Source organism: Conger conger, chromosome 2 (genome assembly GCF_963514075.1).
Source record: "Conger conger chromosome 2, fConCon1.1, whole genome shotgun sequence".
NCBI lineage: Eukaryota > Metazoa > Chordata > Actinopteri > Anguilliformes > Congridae > Conger > Conger conger.
Genome location: NC_083761.1, coordinates 61,585,396 through 61,606,005, shown reverse-complemented (window position 1 = coordinate 61,606,005; position 20,610 = coordinate 61,585,396). Strand labels below are relative to the sequence as shown.

At 42.0% G+C, this 20,610-nt stretch overlaps 1 protein-coding gene across 1 annotated transcript; it reads left to right on the top strand.

Annotated features, from left to right (window-relative positions):
- The first annotated feature begins 1,094 nt into the window (after positions 1 to 1,094).
- ubald1a (UBA-like domain containing 1a) lies at positions 1,095 to 18,793 on the top strand. The gene is made up of 3 exons (XM_061221456.1): positions 1,095 to 1,354; positions 1,973 to 2,032; positions 18,444 to 18,793. The coding sequence occupies exons 1-3, from the start codon at positions 1,247 to 1,249 to the stop codon at positions 18,738 to 18,740; spliced, it is 465 nt and encodes a 154-aa protein (XP_061077440.1). The 5' UTR covers positions 1,095 to 1,246; the 3' UTR covers positions 18,741 to 18,793.
- Positions 18,794 to 20,610: the final 1,817 nt, after the last annotated feature.

The window sequence follows — 20,610 nt, the reverse complement described above, 5'->3', positions numbered from 1 at the left end:
TGCTGTTGTGGTAAGATGAAAAAATAAAAAATAGCTTATTTTAAGAAGCTAACATGCTCAAAGTTGTAACGCGATCGTAATTGTACGAGAAGACTGTTTATTCATTATTTATTCATGGTATCAGGGACGTAGCTAGGAATTCAGCCCACCACCACCCAACAATGTTGATCTTTCACATCATATTTCTGTCATAAAAATAAAGATTGTGCATAAAAGATGGGCACTAAGGCTAATTAGGCCTCAGCAATTCGGATAATCACAGTTTTAAAATTGTAATAAAAAACAAATAAAAAAACAAGGCAATGGATGAAAATGTATAATTATAATAAATTATAATGAACAGGCAATGTCATACCATGCATACACGTCCCTCAATGATAAAAAGAAAGGAACATTAAATTAAGCTATGTAATATGTTCTGTATTAGAGCCTGTAAACTGTTATTATACCGGTGCTTATGTATGTATGTACTTATCACAAGTATGGCGTGGTGCTTTCCGTAAGACTCTGTACAGTGGTCTCAGTTTTTCTTTTTTAGAAATGCCTTCTTAAGAAACAATTTACTCAGAAACGTGTAAAACATTCGTATGGAAATTATTAGTTGCATTATCTTTTCATATATACACGATGAAGACTATTTTATAACTGGTTCCGAATGATTTTATTGGTGCTGGAAGATTTGTTTACCTTATTTGGTAAGATAGTGACACAGAACGCGTGGGAATTGGACAGGAGCGGCCGTCATTCACAAATTTAACCCTTCAAGAATTATACAAACAAAGTGCGTGCTGTCGGTACTTGTAGTTCATAAAATAACCAAAAGGATGTGGCGTAAAGTCGAATTAGCCTATAACCCTCACATATTATTCGCTCTATAGCTACATATATCATAATTTAAAATGGTCAAAAGTAATATTCAAAATTGTATTTTCCATATATTTTCCATTTACATTTTGTTTATGGTCTCTTGCGTAGAACAAAGTGCTCAATCAGGTTTCACCCGATGTACAGGAGGATTTCACAGCATACAAGTCCCACTTTCCCTCAGTCCCTCCCATTGGCTGCCATTACTTGTCAATCAGGAGGCGCTCGGTACACTGGCACTGCTCATACAGTAAATATTTGTGTTTGCTCAGCCGGCTGTAATGGTGGATGACTGAAAGAGAAAGAGACAAGAAATATCCACAAGGACTGAATTCCTGGCTGAACACTAAGATACACACTTAGACAATAAGCTCCGGCGAATATGGATGAACTTAAGCACCAAGTGATGATAAACCAGTTTGTCCTGACAGCTGGATGTGCGGCGGATCAGGCGAAACAGCTTTTGCAAGCGGCACATTGGCAATTCGAGGTAACATTCAGGGACTTGGGCTAAATAGCTAACGTTAGTGTTTATGTGTAATATTGTGCTACTAGCTTAGCTAAGACAGACGCCCATATATATATATTTTTTTGCCTATTTCCGATACAATACAATGTATGTATCTGTATGTAGCCTACCTTTGTTGCGTTGCAATTTATTGGATTTACAGTCTGTACATTTGTTATATCTGGCTACGATTGAATCGCTACGTCCAATGTGATACTGTAGCTTCTAAGCAAGCTACGTTAACTAAATACTATATACTAATCCCTTTTCTTGACTCTTACAGCAGTAGCTTGCTACTATAGGTTAATGCTATTATGCAATAAAGATGACCGCTCAATGGTTGCATTCATGTAGCTTGCCAATGTTATACTTGACTAAATATTGCATTACATTGAACTAGTTATCAATTATTTATTGATCGAAATAGCTTTTGTATGAAAACAGAACAGCATAGTTAAGTTATTGTTAGCCACATGGTTAATAATATGATCAGTAATTGTATTCAGTGTAGTTCAATGTTTGCTTTCTACAATTTAAAACCACGTTGGCGTATTGCTTGTAACCACTACGGCTAAGCCACTCTTTTGCTTTTTGTTGTAGACTGCGCTCAGTGCCTTTTTTCAAGAAACCAATATTCCATACAGTCACCACCATCAAATGGTGAGTATACATTTTACATGAACGTAGAATGTTCGTATTGTTGTTGTTGTTGTTTTATTATTATTTATTATTATTATCATCATTATTATTAGCATTATTATTATTACCAATAGTTCTAATAATACTAATAATTACATATTATTATTATTATTATTATTATTATTATTATCCACATGTCCGCCATGTTGGGAAGACGCGAGGCTGACAAAAATAAACACAGGCAGCCACGTTTATAGCTGGTGGTGTTCTTCCCGTTAACATCGTAAAATGTAGCATTTCGTGCGGTCGAATCTGAAATGAAAGCATGTCGGTGTGCTGCAGAAAACTTTTTTTTTTAAAATTGCGGCATTGAAAATGTGTCTCACAAATGTGGGGGAGGGTGTTTCCTGGAAAACAGTGAGCATAATTAACAGCAGTTTTGCTTTTGTATATCCGACCCTTGGACACCGTGGTTTGTAACCGCCGCACGGGCAGACGCTCATGTTAAACTCCAGCGCCTGCATTTTGTCGCCATAATGATTTGTTATTATGTATTTGTATATGCTCATCGTAGATTTAGATAAGAGGTTGAATAAAAATCGCCGTATCATAACTGACGTATTTAATTTAATTTTTGTGTGTCAAATTCGAATATATAGACAATAGGCTCCAGGATGATTGACACCCTTGATACATATGCACAAAATTCTGTAAACTAAAAAATAATAGTTATTGACATAAGCTTTCTTTTCCAACATATGGAAAGTAGTGCACTTTATTAATGATTCTATGAATGAGTCTTACATTTTTAAAATAAAAAACTGGTTTTTACAATTATTGGCACCCTTGGTTTGGTACTTAGTGCAAACACAGATTTTCCTATAATTTATAGAACATATTTGGGGGGATTTTTGACCATTCCTCCATACAGAACCTTTCAGAATTGTTGAAATCCTTGGGTTTGCCTTAGGGTCCCCCTCTTCAGTTCCAATCACATGTTTTTGATGGAATTTAAGTCTGGAGACTGAGATGGCCATTGCAGAACTTGAATGTTGTTTTCACTTGACTAATTATGTCTGGATTTTGATGTTTGGAGTAACTGTAATGCTGGACAATCTACCTATGACCTAGTCTCAGGTTCCTAACAGAAACAACCAGATGTTCTGCAAAAATTGCCTGGTATTGTTTGTTGAATTCATTGTGCCATTGATCTTAAATAGTGCCCCTGCCAACCAATCTCTGCAATTCAACTGTGATCCTTGGGTTCTTTATGGCCTCCCTCAACATCTTCCTCACCATCCGTGGTGACAACGTGCACTTGCATCCTCTTTCTGGCATGTTTGCAACCATTCCATATGTTTAAATTTTTTTATTTATTATTTGCCCTGACAGTGCTAAGTGGTATGTTTAACCGTTTGTGGGGTTTTTTGTACCCATTTACAGACAGTCCGTTACCATCTGTCTCTTCTGAATTGACAGTTATTTGGATTTTCCCATGCTGATGGATGGCAAAGGGATTTTGCATGCTTGTTACCTCATGTTTATACTCTAGTGAAACAGAAAGTGATGGAATGACACAATATAGTTCCTTTATTAGTCTGATATTAACTACATTAAGTAAAACTGTATTGGCAATTTCACTTTGATTGTATTTACAATAATTGTTAGGGGTGCCAATAATTTTGGTTATGGCAAAATGAGAATACTTAATAAAAAAAATATTGAAACAAGATAGTAAATGTATTGAAATAAAAGTATATTGTTTTCACACAGATTATTATCTAAAATCTAAATTTTTATTAAGGGTGCCAATAATTCTGTGGCCCACTGTGCATAATAATTTATCGACTGTGTCCTGTTATACGTTTAGACAGCCCTTGCCTGGTTATTCAGATATTTGGGTTGTGTGAGTCCTTGGCCTACCACGTGTGTGTAATCTGCAGAATTTGTTTCATTTTTCTAAATGTCATTGTGAAGGTGTATGACCACAATACAGCCATTGTCCAACGGACGTCATTGTAACTTGTTGTTAGTAATAGCTAACATTTTCTATTTGAAGAAGTTAATGAGTGGGTTAATGCATTTTCAGTTCTGTTTCTCTGTAATCAAATGAAAACTATTAGGGAATGGGACAGTTTTGAGGAGAGCCAGATGGACAGTCACTGACTGAGGAACATACACTCTGTGGCCACTTTATTAGCTAGACCTGTGCGCCAGCTTGTTAATGCAAATGTTTCTAAATAATCAATGAATCAATCAATCATGTGCAGCAACATAAAGACATGCAGATATGGTCAAGAGGTTCAGTTGCTTCAGAATAGGGAAAAATGTGATCTAAGTGACTTGACCATGGAATTATTGTTGGTGCCAGACAGGTGGCTTGAGTATCTCAGAAACTGCTCTACTGGGATTTTCTCACACAACAGTCTCTAGAGCCTACAGAGACTACAGCAGCAGAAGACCAATAAGTCTAAAAAATTAAGTCAAATAAATACCTAATAAAGTGGTACATACTGAGTGTACATACAGGAGGAACTAAGTAGTGAAGCACTCTAGGTGAGTTTAAGGGTTGGGCAGCATTTATTATTTTGAGAGACAGGTTGGAGTAGTTATTTAGTCAGTTTGTAGAAAATGTGCTGCACCTCTCCATTTGAAACTTTTGCTGGGAGTAGCTTTATCTTCAAAACACAGTACGCATGGAGATTGCAATTGTAGATTATATTATATGTAGATCAGTTATCTTTATCCACTGTATTAGTGCAAATAGGTCAAATGCATGCTTGCTAGCAAACTAATGCTAGAGAAGTTTTTCAATGAGAGAAGCAGGTAACAGTAGTTCAGCTTCATTTTATTGCATTAACCTACACATTTACTGTGCAAAATAATGACTTTTTCACGTTTTTATAAATTGTATGTAACTTGCTGTTGGAATATACTGTTCTTAAGTGATGAACAATTGAACAGTGTTTTAAGTGATCATTTGACCTATTTAATGCAGTGTAGGAACAACAATACTCTCATGCACTGGATATGTCACATAGATATGGATTTATTGAACTTTGTCTTGGTATTTACAATGCTAAAGACACTGAAAATCCAGTGTGTCAGGTTTCCAAACCATAGTATTCATGAACCCCCTTAAATTCTGTAGGTTTCTCTGGGGTCAGCAGTATCGCAGACTGCTTTCAAATATGCTTCTGGTGCTTAGGATATCTCCCTGGGCTCATCCTGATCCACCATTTAAGTTTTGAATTTGGGGCAGTTTGCTTAGTATTGCTGAATGTACCCCTTTATACTGGAGCCCAATTCCTGTTTCTGCATAGTTGCTCTCCAGCTAATTTCAGTTGCTTGGCTTGTGAGGCGTAATCCACTTTGCCCCAGCTGATACAATAATTATGATTGACAGCCATGGGGCTACAGATGCTTTTGAAGTAATGCAGGGTTTGGCTGCCAAATACTCCTTTTGTGATATGGACTAGTGAATGGTTAAAGGTGCACATAGTTATCCTTTGAGCATTTCAAATAGGACATTGTGTCCTAGTCTGGACGGCACTTCTGCTGCTGATCACCCCAGCTCAAAGTATGGTCCATACTAGCTTGTAGCTTGCTTGTCTTTGTGCACATTACAATTTACATTAGTTAGGCCATTTTCCCCAGTTAGGTGATAAAAAAGGACGTCAGTGATGTTCTCCTTCAAATAGAGTACAGTGTTGTTTTTGTTAGTTTTGCAGCAGGGATTCAGCAGTTCTTGCGCTTTTCAATAAACGGACACACAAGCGCACGTGCACACAAACCCAAACTCCCCTCCAGTCTGGCCAGCTGCTCCCGTCACCTACATCTCATAGCCTGTCCCTGTGGATTAGCTCCTGCAGCTTTGGATTGTGTTGTAAAATGGGGGAGTTCGCTTACACTTCAAATTGCTTCATTTTCCCCCGAAGGAGCTTCAAGGCCAGAAGAGCGTAGAACCTTCCGTGCTCTTAAACAGACATGACTATGTAGCAGGCGAGATTGTTTCACAACATGTAGTCTGCTTCTCCAGAGGGTGACTCATTATAGAGCATAAGCAAGCTTGCTGAATGCCTGCTATGGCTTTATTTGAGTCCCCAGATCCCTGGATCATCACAACTGGATTCTTATGGAAATGAGGAAATAGGGTCATTGAGGGACTGCAGGAATACAGAGCAGACTCCTCCAGCACACTTGCATAAGAGGCTTAACCAATAACAAGGTGGGGCTATTTTTTAGTGGTCACATTAGCAGTTTACCGTGAAAGCACACCACCCAATTCACATGGTCAAGCTAAGTCTACTCGAAGATACACTCTCCAACAACAGAGAACCTGCAAAAGTGTACTTTAACAGTGAATCCTCAGAAACACACAGGCCTTGACACATGACTTCAGAGACTATTGCTCTTATGGAGTTTCCTCTGTTAAGGCCTGTGCCATGTCTGATTGCATGGTTGATTGTGCAATTGAACATCTCTGTTGAAAGTGACAGTATTGTCGTATAGCACCACTTTGTAATACTGTCTTACGAAACACACTTGCAGGGAGTTTAGCCCCATTGGCTGACTGCAGAAAGGACTGACCCCTGGCTCACTAATGTTGGAGCTATGATTCTGATCTCATGCTGTATTGCATGCACCCCCACCCACCCACCACACTCTCCCCCTTGGTGCCTCCACCCCACTTCTGGACATGTACGCTCACGTGTAGGCCCACATAAACATAAGCACTGCTACGCAGTCCAACAGGAAATGCGGCTCATACTCGCTAAAATGGTTCCTTTCTGTGGCGCAGGGCTGGGCAGGGCCGTTTGGGAGTGGAGCTGGGTGTCTGACAAAGGGCCTGAGTGTGTTCAGGCTGAGGGCTCACCTTCCACCCTCCCAGACCTCTGGCTGTTTCTGAGGGAGAGTGCCATGTCAAACTCCCCTCAGGCCGTTCTGTTTGGGATTTCTCTCTGTGAAAGACAAAGGCACGGGTCATCATTTGTTGGGAACCTGCGTGGAAAATAGAGCGTGTTCCTTCAGGACCAAAACATGACTAACCTCAGGCAGTATTGGCTTTCTGTAGCTGTTTATATTCTCATCTGTTTATCAAGTATCCATGCTGTGTGTTGGAAACGGGACAATGTGCTAACAATGTGAAACAACATTGTACAAGGACCATGAAAAGTGGCGTAGGTGGATTAATCAGTGTGCAGCTGTACAGAAGCACGATTTCATCTTATAATACGATGGGGGAAGAAGTGCTTTTTTTTTTTTAGTTTATTTGACTTCAATCAGTAACGGTAGTGTACTGATTATTTTACTGCTGGTAGTGTACAGTCCCATGGCTTATTTGAGTGTTGGTGTTGCCGCAACCTAAACAGAAGGGCTTTTGGGCTGGGTCTGTGGAGTATCCATTTTACATTCGGTGGAAGAATGTTGCTCTGGAGGGCGTGACTATGAAACGTATACCACAGTAACCGCGGGTTCACTGGGGGCACGCAGTGCGAGCGGGGCCTGTTCCAGCAGCGGGGAACAGAAGACGTCAGTTCTGTGGGCTGCGTTGTGCGCTGGCGGCTTTGTGCTGAGAGGCCCCGTCTCTGGAGCAGAGAGGAGGCTCCCGGGCCTCGCGACCGGAAAGGGAGAACGGATGTTCTTTCACCTCCACCGCAGCGTTCGTGAAGTGACACCGCCAGGCCCAGTCCATCAGCGAAAAAAAGGAGAAGTGAGAGCTCTGTCCATCCCCCTCTCTGCTGCTGCCGTAATGCTAACGGAGCTACGCGGCTTTCATATGTGGCCGCATGAAATCTATAAACATGTGGCCTGATTTGAGGCTGCTAATCCTCTCCTTTCTCCACTCCAGTTCAGCTCGAAATAAGACATGACCACTGTCTGTGCTGGCAAGAGTCGGTCTGTTCTGAAGTTAGTGAACATTAGGCTCAATAAAAAAGTGTTGTTAGACTGCCACATGCAACACAATTGAAGGGAATTGGAATAATACAAGGAAAGGAGGTGTACAACTGAACACTGGTGCCAATCGTGATTGGTTTCCAGTCAGTGAAAGGAATAAAAATAATGTTTCCCCCTCCTTCCCCTGAATCCCAGATCAAAGCCGCTGAAAAGCTTCTTTCCCAGCAGCGCGAATGAGTGGGGTTTTTGTTTCTGGAAAATCCAAGTTATGAGGTTTGTTTATGGGCGTGGCATCTTCAAGTACTGACACGCAGGGTCAAGGGTCGTTTGTGTTTTGAGTCTCAGCCACACAAGCATGAGTTGACTGTTTGCTGCAAAAAAAACACTTCAAAACCCGGGTCAGGTTTCTGTAACTGCCCTGTAGCTTGCTTTGAATGAAGTCCTTGAATGTAGGTACATTTAAAAAAACGGTTGTGTGTCTAACAAGCAGCAATGGATTGTATTTCTCCCTGTCTGTCCCACGGACGTTTTTCATTGAAGTGGAGAGAGGTCTTCTTTATATTTAATCTGGGTGGCTGAGGGAGGGGTGTTGTGCTAGGGGAGGCTTTGTTACTTTGTCAAGGCTGTAGAATTCTTCTGATGGATGACTAGAGGAAATTGTGTTTTATAATCCATTCCATTTGGGGGGATGTTGGACTAACATGCTAATTTGGCACCATGCCAGGATCATCTATAACACAAAAATGCACCAGCCCTTATGAATGATCTATCTGTTTTGTCCCATTTAAGTATGCATCCCAAGACCCACCATTTATAGCATAAACAGCGTTTGTTAAGTCTATTTATTTTGCTCCTGCAGCATTCTCTCTTGTTTTATTCATCCAGTGAATTTCCCACAGCAGATGAACAGTTTTCCCACGGCAGATGAACAGCTAGATTTGCTGTTACGCTGTTCAAAATGTTTTTCTTAACCTGCTGAGATGTGAAACGGTTCATAAATATTCCCTTTCATCAGCGGCAGAGTGGCCTTGCGAGCGGGTCTCTGGTGACTGCGGGCGGCCACAGTGCAGTCCTTTAGCGTTAGACGTGTGGAGTGTGTCACAGACGCAGTGGCACAAGCGCCTGTATGCGCTCCATACAAATGTAACGTGTGTGTTTCTGCATACCGCAGCACCCTGGCCTGTGCTCCCCGGAGTAAAATCCAACTTCGAGCTGTTTCAAAACATAGCTTGAGCCGGTCAAAGCATGTTGCGTCCGGAGCCGGTCTGAACCGGTCGACCAGCTAGCTTCCAGCTGTTTCAAAACCTAGCTTGAGTTGTTTTTTTTCAGCAGGGCTCTTTTTTTACGCAGCGCTGCCAGGCCAGGCGGTCCTCCACAGCTCGAGTGGCTTGGCCTCGGCCCGACTGGTTTCTAGGAACAAGGCTTCCCAGAAGGCCGAGCGTCTGGCGGCTGGGGCGGTCTGGCAGAGGGGACGGAGAGAGCGAGCGGCGGTGGAGTGCGGAGAGCGGCCGCGTTTACGAGCCTCAGCGGAGGCTGCCGCAGCGCCACCCAGAGCCCGGCTTCTGTATGGGGTGACACCTCGCTGAGCTGGAACATGACTTCCACGGGGTACCACAGATTACAGGGTCAGCTGATTAAGCCACCAAGGGGGCCCCTCTCTGTTAACCAGGACATGGGCTGTCCGTTCTCTGTGAGACTCTTTCCCTTCAGGGGACTATACCCGTGAAAACCCTGGCAGATTCTTATTTTGCGCGAAGCTGCTCTGAAGAATTTACACGCTTTGTCTATTGAAGTTATCAGCTGCCATCCCGGTCCAGTCCTGGCGCCCTCCCTATAACTGAACGTTATTCTTTTCTCATTGTTTTTCTTCCACATGAGCACATTTGTTCCATTTGTTTTCCTGAAAAACAAGCGGGCTGACAGTCTGGACAATTACCGCCATCCATATTCACTGGAAAACATCCCTGCAGTGTGTCAACAGCCAGACTAAGACAGGTTAATGATCAAACTGTTAACTGGGTGATCATTTACCTGCAGCCTGTAGGTATTGAATGTGCATTTATCTCTTTATGTAATGACAAGTGCAGAGTTTACAGGAAAAGGCGAGTGCTATGCTGTGGCCTGTCTCTGCTTTCTCCTGTTTGCACATCCTTATGGTGCCCTCTAGAAGTCTTCGTAATGCTGGCCTTCTCATAGTCTTTGAAGTCTTTCCTGAATTTATCCATGTGCTCTCAGCACCGTCCTGTTACTTTACATCTTTTTCTTCGTTCCTTTGTTCCACCTCCCTCTTTCCCTCTTTCACCTCATCTATCTCTCCTCTCTCTCCACCTCCCCCACTCCTTCACTGCCTGTCTGTTATGGGGCTCCAGACTTAGCCAGTGGATCATGTGATTTTTCTGGCCATCCTGCTTTATTATGGAAGAAGTACAGTAAGTACTTTGCTGCAGGAGACCATTAATTATACTATTACAAACCACGTTATTGTATTAATTATAGAGTCCCTGTGGAATTCTGCAGTAGGACTACCCATGAATATGTATACCGACATTCATTTTGGCTGACTTTTCATTGAAACATGAAACAGAGACAGTGAAGGTCCAGATCGGTCATTGACAGGTTGCATTTGAAAACAAACTGTTATCTATCATGTATTCCGCCATAACGATGGGGGAAAAGCTTCCTTAGCCTCTCTAGACTCTGGAGAAAAAAAGCTTTAAAAAAAAGTAATAGAATTCTTTTTGACATATTACAAATGTCTTGGATGGCAAAAACATGTTGCAGTGACAATATTTTAAAATATGTATTTTATTTAATATTAATTTAATGTCCCTTATGTTAAAATAAATACTGTATAGAGCAAGTATATTAGCAAGGCCAAACATTAATGTCCTTGTTTGAGGACACAGGGTCTCAGGAGGTTAAAAGCTTTTGCAAAAACCCATAAATACTTCCAGAAATTGTTTGTAAAATCCAGCGGGACTTTTATGTTACTTTGTCGGCTATGTAAATAGCATAGAAAGAAAAACCTACAAAAATGTTTTGGGTTTATGAGGTACATTAAGGAGACCGAGACGTCTAATTTGATGTCTCAGTCTGTGAGTGCTGACATGGGATGCTATTTAAAAATGACAAGAGGAAGACACTGATTTGGAAATTGAGAGAGTATGATGAAAAAAGATGGAGATGTGAAAGGCTAAGTGAGCCTAAATATAGTGAGAGAATGCCGGTGAGCACTCTGCCAAGATCCTCTGTGTAAACTGCCACAGACCCAAGCCAAAACCAAATGCTCAAAATGACATTACATCAACACAAACACACACATGCACACACAAATGCACGGACACACACACACACACCACACCCAAGCCAAGCCGAAACAAAGTGCTCTGAAATTACACTCAGTGAGCACTTTATTAGGTAGACCTGTGCACCAGCTTGTTAATGCAAATATTTAATATAGCTACAGCAACAGAAGAATTAATAAGTATAACAAATAAGTGTAATACATACCTAATAAAGTGCTCACTGAGTGTATTTATTACACTTATTTTTTAGACCTTCTGCTGCCACACGATTGGCTGATTAGATAATCATATGAATAAGTAGGTGTACAGGTGTTCCTAATAAAGTGCTCAGTGAGTGTATATTGCTCCCGCAAACGCGCCTGAACACACACACACACACACACACACACCCACACCATTCTAATATCACAATTAATTTAGGCTACAGTAAATTTGACATGGCAATTCATTCCAAAATACCGCAGTGTAGTTTACCAAAGTGATTTGTCTACAGTAGTTGCAGAATGTCAAGGCTACATCAAAGTTTTCAAATTATATGTGTAGCAACCTGTGTGGTTAAAAAGAAATATGTACAATGAAGTCCCTTTTATTTTAATAACAATCACAGTTATTTTGACTGTATTGGTTGAGAGAAGAAGATCAACAATTATTTGGAATCTAAGCGACATATTGCTTGGTCAGTCAGGAAAACAATCCAGTAATATAAGTCACAGAGTATTAAAACAGCTCCCTGTAACAGAGTAAAAAGATAGGAAAGTGGATTCAGACTTGTTAAGTAATGGAGTATTTGGCAGGCACTTCATTCTAAAGGGCTTCTCAAACTCCACTGTTACTTGGCCACCAAAGTGGCGCAGTGTGCATATTGTTTCTTTATTTTAAATTTTATTTTATCAAAAACTCAGATGGCATTAAATTGAGGTATGTTAAAAATTAAAAGCGTAATATGCAGGATTTCTTTCCTTGCTTCCGTTTTGTGTTTAATCAAAAAGTAAAAACGTCTACACCCCCATTTTCAACCCTGCCTACATCCACATTTTCAACCCTGCCTAAACCCCAAAGACGAGGAAGCTCACCCACCTATATAACAACTAGCTAGATATTTTGTGGCTAGCTGTCAGTAGCTTTGTAACACCATATTGCAGACTACCATGTGATAACTGCGATAACCTAGCAATGAACTAAGGAAACGCAGTCTAATATGATTTGTAGAACATTTACTTAATTTAGTAGTCGCTTTCCACACAAGCCATTTAGCTAGCTATTCAGCTGAAGTTACTCGTGTTTGTATTTAGTAAGTAGCTAAGTGACTGCAATTGCGTCTCTTTCTCAATAGCTCATTCATACCAGTCAAGCAGTCACTTGCAAGGATACCGAAGGATACGTACAAAACTGAATATAGTTAGCGAATAATGGCAGCTACCTAATGTTACTGAATCCTGGCCAGCGACATGCTTAACGGTTAGTCACAAAAACTAAATCTCCCAAACCCAGCTAACACACCAATGTTCAGCAATGTTGTGCAATGCCGTCCATGCACGTCTCCTCTTGTGCTCCTGCTTCTATTGGACACATGCTTTTCGCCACGCCTAAAACATCCCGATCAGTTTTTAGAATAAGACATACAGGTAGACAAGCAAGGTATTGGGCAGAAGTGAACACAGACACAGGTTGCCTGTACAATGTATCATAGTAATGACTGAGCATGTTTGTTTTATAATATTTTCAGGGTGAAAATCCTGAGAATGCCTTTAAACTTTTCTGATTTCACACTATTGGAGTAGGAGATGAAGGTGCTTAACAAACCTGGGATGAGGTGCTTCTCCAAGAGTAAAAATAGCACAGCACTCACGCAAGCAATCAAAATAGTCATCATATAAGTCATATAAAAATATTATAAATTCACAAAATGTATTTGTTAATGAGGAGTGTGACATGAAATGAAATATTGAGTGAGGTCCCGTACGTCTGTCATGAGCAGCTTAGTTTCCCACTGTTCTTGCAGCACTAGTTTATTTTCAAGCTGTCTGAAAAGCATATTCCTTTGTTCAAAACCAGAAACAGTATGGCAGGGAGGGGTCAGGAAGACATCTGCAATTATAAGGTGAATCAAATTAGCACTTAAATAAATTTGCCTACAGAGAGGTGTATCATCTAAGAAATTATTTCAGCTATGATTTATGGTGTTCACCGATAACTTTATTATTGTTTTGCTTGAAATGATAAGTATAATGATTGAAAGATAAAGTAAATTGTTATGTTGTACAGACAACTACAGAGATGCAATGTTACAGGGACATGTTCTGACATGTCCTGATATGTAATGGAGGGCTGCCTGGAGGGAAATATTGTTCATATAATGTGTATGTATGTTGGGATGTGAGACAGTTGGGATTGGTATATTCTAACATGCATGCGGGCATTTGGGAGGTAGACAGAGAATTACCAGGAGGGCGTAAGCACATCTTAGATACGTGTTCAAACTGATCCTAATCAAAACTGTCGACACCAACTCATTAGTCGGACTTAGGGCTGGCTGCTTCATCCGTTATTTTTACCTTGAACACCTGCAGTGGCTCAGAGCCGGTCTGAAGGAGAGCGAGCGTGTGAGGGAGAGACAGGGGAAGGTCACTCTTTGAAGAGCGCGGTGGCACCGGTGCATCCAGCCATGCCGTGTCCTCACATGACTACAGGCTCTGGGGAGAGTGAAGCCGCGAATTAGGAGAGGGCACAATGGAGGCTTGTGTGAGGCTGAGAACCCGGCTAATCAGCGGGACCATATCCCCGGGACACCTGCAGGCCGCACGCCGCATTGTAACGGTAATGTTAGACTTCATCCTGGCCTGTTTTCAGGACTTCGTTCCACCTGAGGTGGTTTAAGAGTCAGTAGACGGAGGCTGCTTGGTGAGATGGAGCCTCTATCAGGGTGTAATATGTATCCTTTCTAATGAGCCTAGTCAGGAAGAATAAGGCCTCTGGCTATCTGGATGTTATCTTCCGCCTTCTGCGTAGAGGCAGACTGCACCCTCTCCCCAGACGCACCCTGTCTGACTCAGAACACACCCTGACAGGTGATGGGATGAGGTGGGATCTAGCCAAAGATGTTGCTTTTGTGTCGAACAAAATATGACACTTTTTATATAATGTGCTTTTATATAATGTAGCCTTTAATATGATAATGTAATCGACATCACACAGGAGACAGAAATAGTGCATTTAATAGATACCTTTTCTTCAGGAAGATCTGTGTATGCTCTTTCACTTTGTCTGACAATGTGTGAAGTACTTGAAGAATCGGCGGTTGAGTATGACATCTTCCAAGTTAAAACAGCACTTTCGCATCATTGTGTAGTGTTATTATTTGAACGAAAAAAAAGCCTTCAGTTTATTTGCAGTGGACGTATAAATCTCCTGTTTACGTTACTGCAAAAGCATATGTTCTCAGATCCCAATTCAGCTCTAAACAGGAGAATTCTCTGAGAATGCAGTGGGCCACACAATAAATAATAGGCCATTTGTCTTGTATTGGAAAATTCTGGTTGGATACACTAGTCTGAGAGTGCTTTAGGGTAGGACTGCAGTTGACCACAGTGTGTGGCAAGGCGCACATGATGTTTAGAACCGCTGGACAGGGTCAGACTCTTGCCTGTGAATACGATAAAGCAAACAAAAGTAAACAAGACACAGAGCAAGCTGCAGAAGGGCTGCCTTTTATAAGCATCCCTTGACTTCATTCCTCATTACCAGATCCTTCCTCACAAACAAAGTGTTTCCATAGCAACCGCGCAGCAGAGTACAAGGTCTGCTGTGTGTTTGTGTGTACTGTACTGACTCATCTGAGGTGCAGGGCGTTGCAGCTGGGACGGATCCTAAATCTAATGCCCACCACTAAGAGAGACCTTCCCCCCCCCCCCCCCGCACACACACACATCCTCTGAAGAGCTAGAGCAGAGGATGAACTCATGACTGCTCAAGCAGCTTTTTAAAATGGCAACTCTTCTTAAACTGATGAAAAGAATGCAGTGCTTTCCTGTTACTGCAGCCATGCCAAGGAAATGTCAGTTATAAAACTGGCCAAAACAGCAACAGTAAACAGCCATTGTTCCTGTAAAGGTGTATAGGTCTGCATATATCATATCGGACATTTAGGGTTCAGGAGCAGGCAGGCTGAAATGGTGCTTCCTTCACACAGACTGCTGACTGAGGCAAGGCTGTTGTTCAGAGTATCAAAACATTATAGACAGAGTATCATAGTCATTATACTACTCTAGCACATTATAAAAGATTAATACCATTTTATGAATTTTTTATTGCAATGCTGACAAAGTCTGAAATGTATCATACTATACTATGCATATAGTGTGAATCTGAAATTATTGCTCATGTGGCCTCATGTTTCATAAATACTTGTGTGTTGTTGTAGTAATTTAATCAAAATGAGCAAGGCACTGCAAATATGAACTGGTGGCAAACACTCCAGGAATAATAATAACTTAATGATACTAAATTATATTCTGTGCAACAATGTAAAGATATTTGTATTGTGAATAATTGAATAAGTGAAACAGCAATTAACGCAATATTAAATCAGTGCTCTGTTATCAAAATGTAACATAGTACTGGAAATCACCAAAATTACCATGATGATAATACTAGTGAATGCAAAATATCTTGTATCTATGATATTCCATCTTTGCCCTGAATTAATGATTTTTTGCTGACCCCATATATACACTGCTGCTTCATGGAAGGTGATAATGTATTTTGACTGTGAACATAAAATAATTACCAGCTGTAAAGCTTCAAGAATTTGAAAAGAAGAATCCAAAATATATTTGTAATATCTTCCATTAATTTTCTTTTTTTAAATGCATAGAAATGATTAAAGATATAACAAAATAAAAAAAGTATTTTTATTAGATATAGGAGATACAGAACATTGCCCTTGGCTCTGAAGGCAATTGTACGCTCTTGATAGGCGTCCTTTCGGCTCACCCATACCTCGCTTTGAACCTTGACATCACACAACAGTCTCAGCACGCTCGTTCATGGACAGCAGCGCTGCTGATTTAACATACAGCATTGTCAGAACAGCCTGTCCTCTGGTGTAGCCCTCACTGACTCCTATCACAGCCTCAGCTCACTGCAGTCTGCATATCCCGTTCACCCATCCCCTCTCCTCCTCCCTCAGCCTGAACGAAGCGCCGTGTAGATTAAAGGGGGCACGCGGCAGCGAATGGGCTTCAGCATTGATTTTGAACAAACTGGGGCTGGTTCCGGATTGGCGGGGATACTCTTACTGAGGATCGATGCGAGCCGCAGCCGCTGTCAAGGTTGTTCTGACGGGCGGTTCTGCGGGGCGGGAGCGGGTGTGCCGCGTCCGGGTTTGGCGGTAAGATGATCGCAGAATGTTCCACATACCTGGGCAGGGGGTGTGCGAGAGCCCTCAGTGGCTGGGAAATCAGATCAGCCCAGGGTGGCATTTAGTGGGGCATTTATTACCTGGGGAAGTGAGAGCTCTGAGCAAGCACTTTCTTTCCCTCAAATGGCAGCTATACTAGTCCTGCATTTTATGTGATTTTATTCGTATTACACCTATCCCTTTCATGTGCAGTCAGTATAGGGCTTTGTGCTCGAGACTGCACTAAAGTTGTCTCCAGTCAAATGCAGAGTCAGACAGTTATTACTGTTATTACTTGGAGTTTGATTAAATATGACTCCGATATTGTTGTGGCTGGTCCCCCAGAGTCATTTTGCAGATCGCAAGCCCCAGAGGTCAGAATCACAAAGAGTTCTCATTTATTTAAACCTGTTCCCAGTCTCAACTCAGCTGCATGTGCATGGGTTTTAATGAACCTTTACACAAGTGTTCTCATTGTTCCAGAGAACCCACTTGGTTTTCAAATTAAAAGGTCAGTTGTCACAGTCTCCATATTAAGAATTTTTGAGTAGAATTAGACACTGATACGTACACTTAAATGTACAATTTTCCTGAAACTGTTCATTGTTCTGTGCAATAGATGGCCATTCAAGTAAAAGCTAGTAACCGTACAGGTATTATGTTCATAATTCAATTACTCCATCCATATGTAGTACAGGATGCCTAGCATTTTGTAGACGTCTCCATCCTGGTTCACACAAGTAGGAATTTGCCTGAAGACTTGTAATCATTCTGGTTGGGCAAAAATTTGCTTACGAACACATTAACCGCCCTGCAAAGACCTACCATAGATCAGCCTTCTGACTCTAATCACAGTCCAGCCCCCAAGCTAAGGGGTTTTGGGACAGAACATAGATGCTTGTGTGTTGTCTGAACATGGAGAGACGGCGGGCGTATGGGGAACTGTGCTCAGACCTGCCGGAGTTGTGTTGATTTTGGCTGCGTTTCTCCGCACAGGGGGAGGCCCAGAGTTACTGGTGCCCTTAGGGGGGCTATTGTCCGTGCTCCTAGCCGAGGGGCTTTCAGCAGGAGGACAATGGGGGTCATGTTGGGTTGTGCTGGGACAGCGCGGGAGGGTGTGATGCCAGGCTACGGCTGGGCCGCAGGAAGTGGAGCCATTGAATGGATGAATCTAAATAAACAGAAGGAACTCTGGGGGAAGGGAAGGAATGTCGGCAGGGTCTTTGGGGACAGGGGAGGAGGGGAGACCATCATGGCGCCTCTCCGTTTCCTTTTATAGAGATGCTCTGAAAGAGCGGGCCAGCGGGTTCACCAACTGCCATCTGAATCTGCACAAACCGGTGACAGATTCAGGGAGGAGAACAGCACACGCATAGCTGTGTCCATGGGCCAGGTGCAGTCAGGCGTGTGCAGCACTTTCGGCTGTGTGCTCGGTATGGACATGGACTGACCTGGGTTTGATACGTAACTGTTGGATTCATTCGATTCCTATGCTCTACTGAGTTTGTCTGGTGTACTGAAACCTATGAAATACTCTCAAAAAGTTGAAACTAGTTTGGTTGGCTCATTTGACCAGGCGAGATCAATCGAGCACAGAAAACAATGCCATACTTGACCCAGGTCTGGACAGGGAAGCTCCAGCAATACTCAAACAGATGTCATCATGGAAGCCTCTGGCAGCAGTGAGAAGACTATTGTTGTCTTGAAAACGGCTAAATTTCTGGCTGATTTTCCTTGAAAATTTAGTACAAGTAGCATGCTAAGTACGTGGTTTTCAACACTACCTGTGTGTACACTTTGCCCACATCTCTCTCTGTTTCCCCCGCCGCAGATGTGCACTCCAGCCAACACGCCCGCGACGCCCCCGAACTTCCCCGACGCCCTCACCATGTTCTCCCGCCTGAAGGCCTCGGAGAGCTTCAACAGCAGCAGCCCCATGGCCTCCATGGCCACGTCTCCGCCCCCGCAGGTCAGCTGGGGCATGACCCCTCCGGCCCCCAGCCAGCAGGGACTGTGGACACAGGGGCACACCCCCACGCAGGCCCCCCCGCCCGGGTGGCCCTCCGCAGTCACCCAGCAAGCCTCCGCCGAACAGAAGGCCAGTGTAGCCATGGAGGCCGAGAGATGAGGGCCCGGCGGACGGAAGGAAGGGGCCCATACTAACGGGGAGGGGGGCAGGGGCGGGGGAGGGGGGGTGAATATATGGTCCTCTCTTTCACTAGCGGAGGCTTGAAGAGGGGAATTGGCTCCATAACCAAGAAAACCAAGCAATGTGGACAATTAAGGAGGGCGAAACCAATATACGGTTAATAATAAAAAAAGCGCACACATTTAACTAAATCAGAAAGCATCAGCCATGTTTATTAGGTTTCTTTTTCCTCAATAAATAGACATAACGTTGGACATTTAAAAAAGAAAAAAAAAAGAAAAAAAGGACTTTTGTGATGTCATGCCCAAGGATTATCTCAAGCATTTGTCTGAAACATGGACGTGTATGGCAGCATCTGTTTCCATTCTTTACTTCTTTCTCCTCTGGATCTGGTGTCTGTGCTGAACTGAGGCCCGTGGTACCAGTGTTTGCACTGCATGAAGAGTGGCGAGCTGTCATTGCCCTTTCTCATTTCAGATGTTCATCACAACGCAAGTGTGAATGTGTAGATATCTGACACACGTTTACACACTCAAGCCAACAGAACCAACCCGGACATTTTCCACCACATCGGATGATAGGAAACTGCTTAACTTAGCAGTCACCTGACTTTTTTTCAGCCAATCAGGGAATTTCAACAGTTGATAACGCAGGACTCTTTATATCAAACCAGGTTTTCAACAAATGCATCACCTCTGGTCTTCTCTGTTGATTAAATATGTAATAGGATTTCTTTATTTGTTTAAGGATTGAAAGGGTGAGGATAATAACATGGACTGAAAAAAAAAAAAACTATTCTGCAAAGATGTGCAGACTTAGGTATTTTTAAATCATGGTATATTATTTTGTATTATTTGGGGGTGTTTAGGTGTTTTTTTGTGTTTGAGGGGGAGGGCAGATCAAAGTCGCTGATGAGCTACACAAAACGAGACTACTGTTAGACATGTTTGTAAGCAGACTTGCCACTTTGCATGATATGTTCAAATGTATACCATCTTTTTGTAGCAAATGTACATTAAAGAAGAGACATTGCTTTGGGGCAGATCTACATGGATTTTATTCCTATTTGTTTTCTGGAACATTCTGATTCTCTGCAGTTGGGCCCTTTGCTCCCTGATTACTTTGTGTGAAGGAGAGGGCGCGAGGGACACACAGGCTAAAGAAAATATGCAAATTCAGGGTAGGCATCATCCCATTTTTTACTATCCAGTTATTTAAAAAAATAAAAACTGAAAAAAACTTGTGTTAAGTGTCAATTTATGTTTCCTCTGAAGACAAGTAGAAGGACCGCTTTACACTGAGAGGTAAAACCAGTAGCCCATCTTTACATTTCTTTATATTTTCAGTTTTGCACCATTTTCTAATCAAAATGTCTTAGGATCGCCTGTTCCTAAATGGTTTTTCATGTATGTTTTTTTCTCCCTGTATGACTGTATTGATACCATTCCCACAATATTTGTGGACTACCTGATAATTAACTTATCATTTTTTTGTGTTTCTAAATAAATATTGTATGTCCTATTTGTGTGCCTTCTCCTTCCTGCCTTAATATACAGCGCAGCACTAGACGACAGCAAAATGAAATCATTGCTCCAGTGATTTTATATGGTGTGCATACCTGTTTATTACAAGCATTCGTTTTTAGTACAGTAATTTTAATGTGCAGAATGTGCACAACAGTTTTGCAACATTATGCATTTTTGTGATGCACACATAAGGCAAATATTTTAAATAGTGTGAGGACAATGCAAGTAGTGTGCCTGAGGTATTGTACGTATTTCAGAAAAACAAAACAATGCACTGTCTGTTTAGTGTCTCCATGATGAAGAGGTAATGGAGTAAGAGGTGG

What these genes read in the sequence shown, in the direction of transcription:
- ubald1a (XM_061221456.1), top strand. Translation starts at nt 1,247, where the DNA reads ATGGATGAACTTAAGCACCAAGTGATGATAAACCAGTTTGTCCTGACA. An exon ending in CGGCACATTGGCAATTCGAG is followed by an intron (nt 1,355 to 1,972) that starts GTAACATTCAGG and finishes TTTTTGTTGTAG; the next exon opens with ACTGCGCTCAGTGCCTTTTT. An exon ending in ACAGTCACCACCATCAAATG is followed by an intron (nt 2,033 to 18,443) that starts GTGAGTATACAT and finishes CCCCCGCCGCAG; the next exon opens with ATGTGCACTCCAGCCAACAC.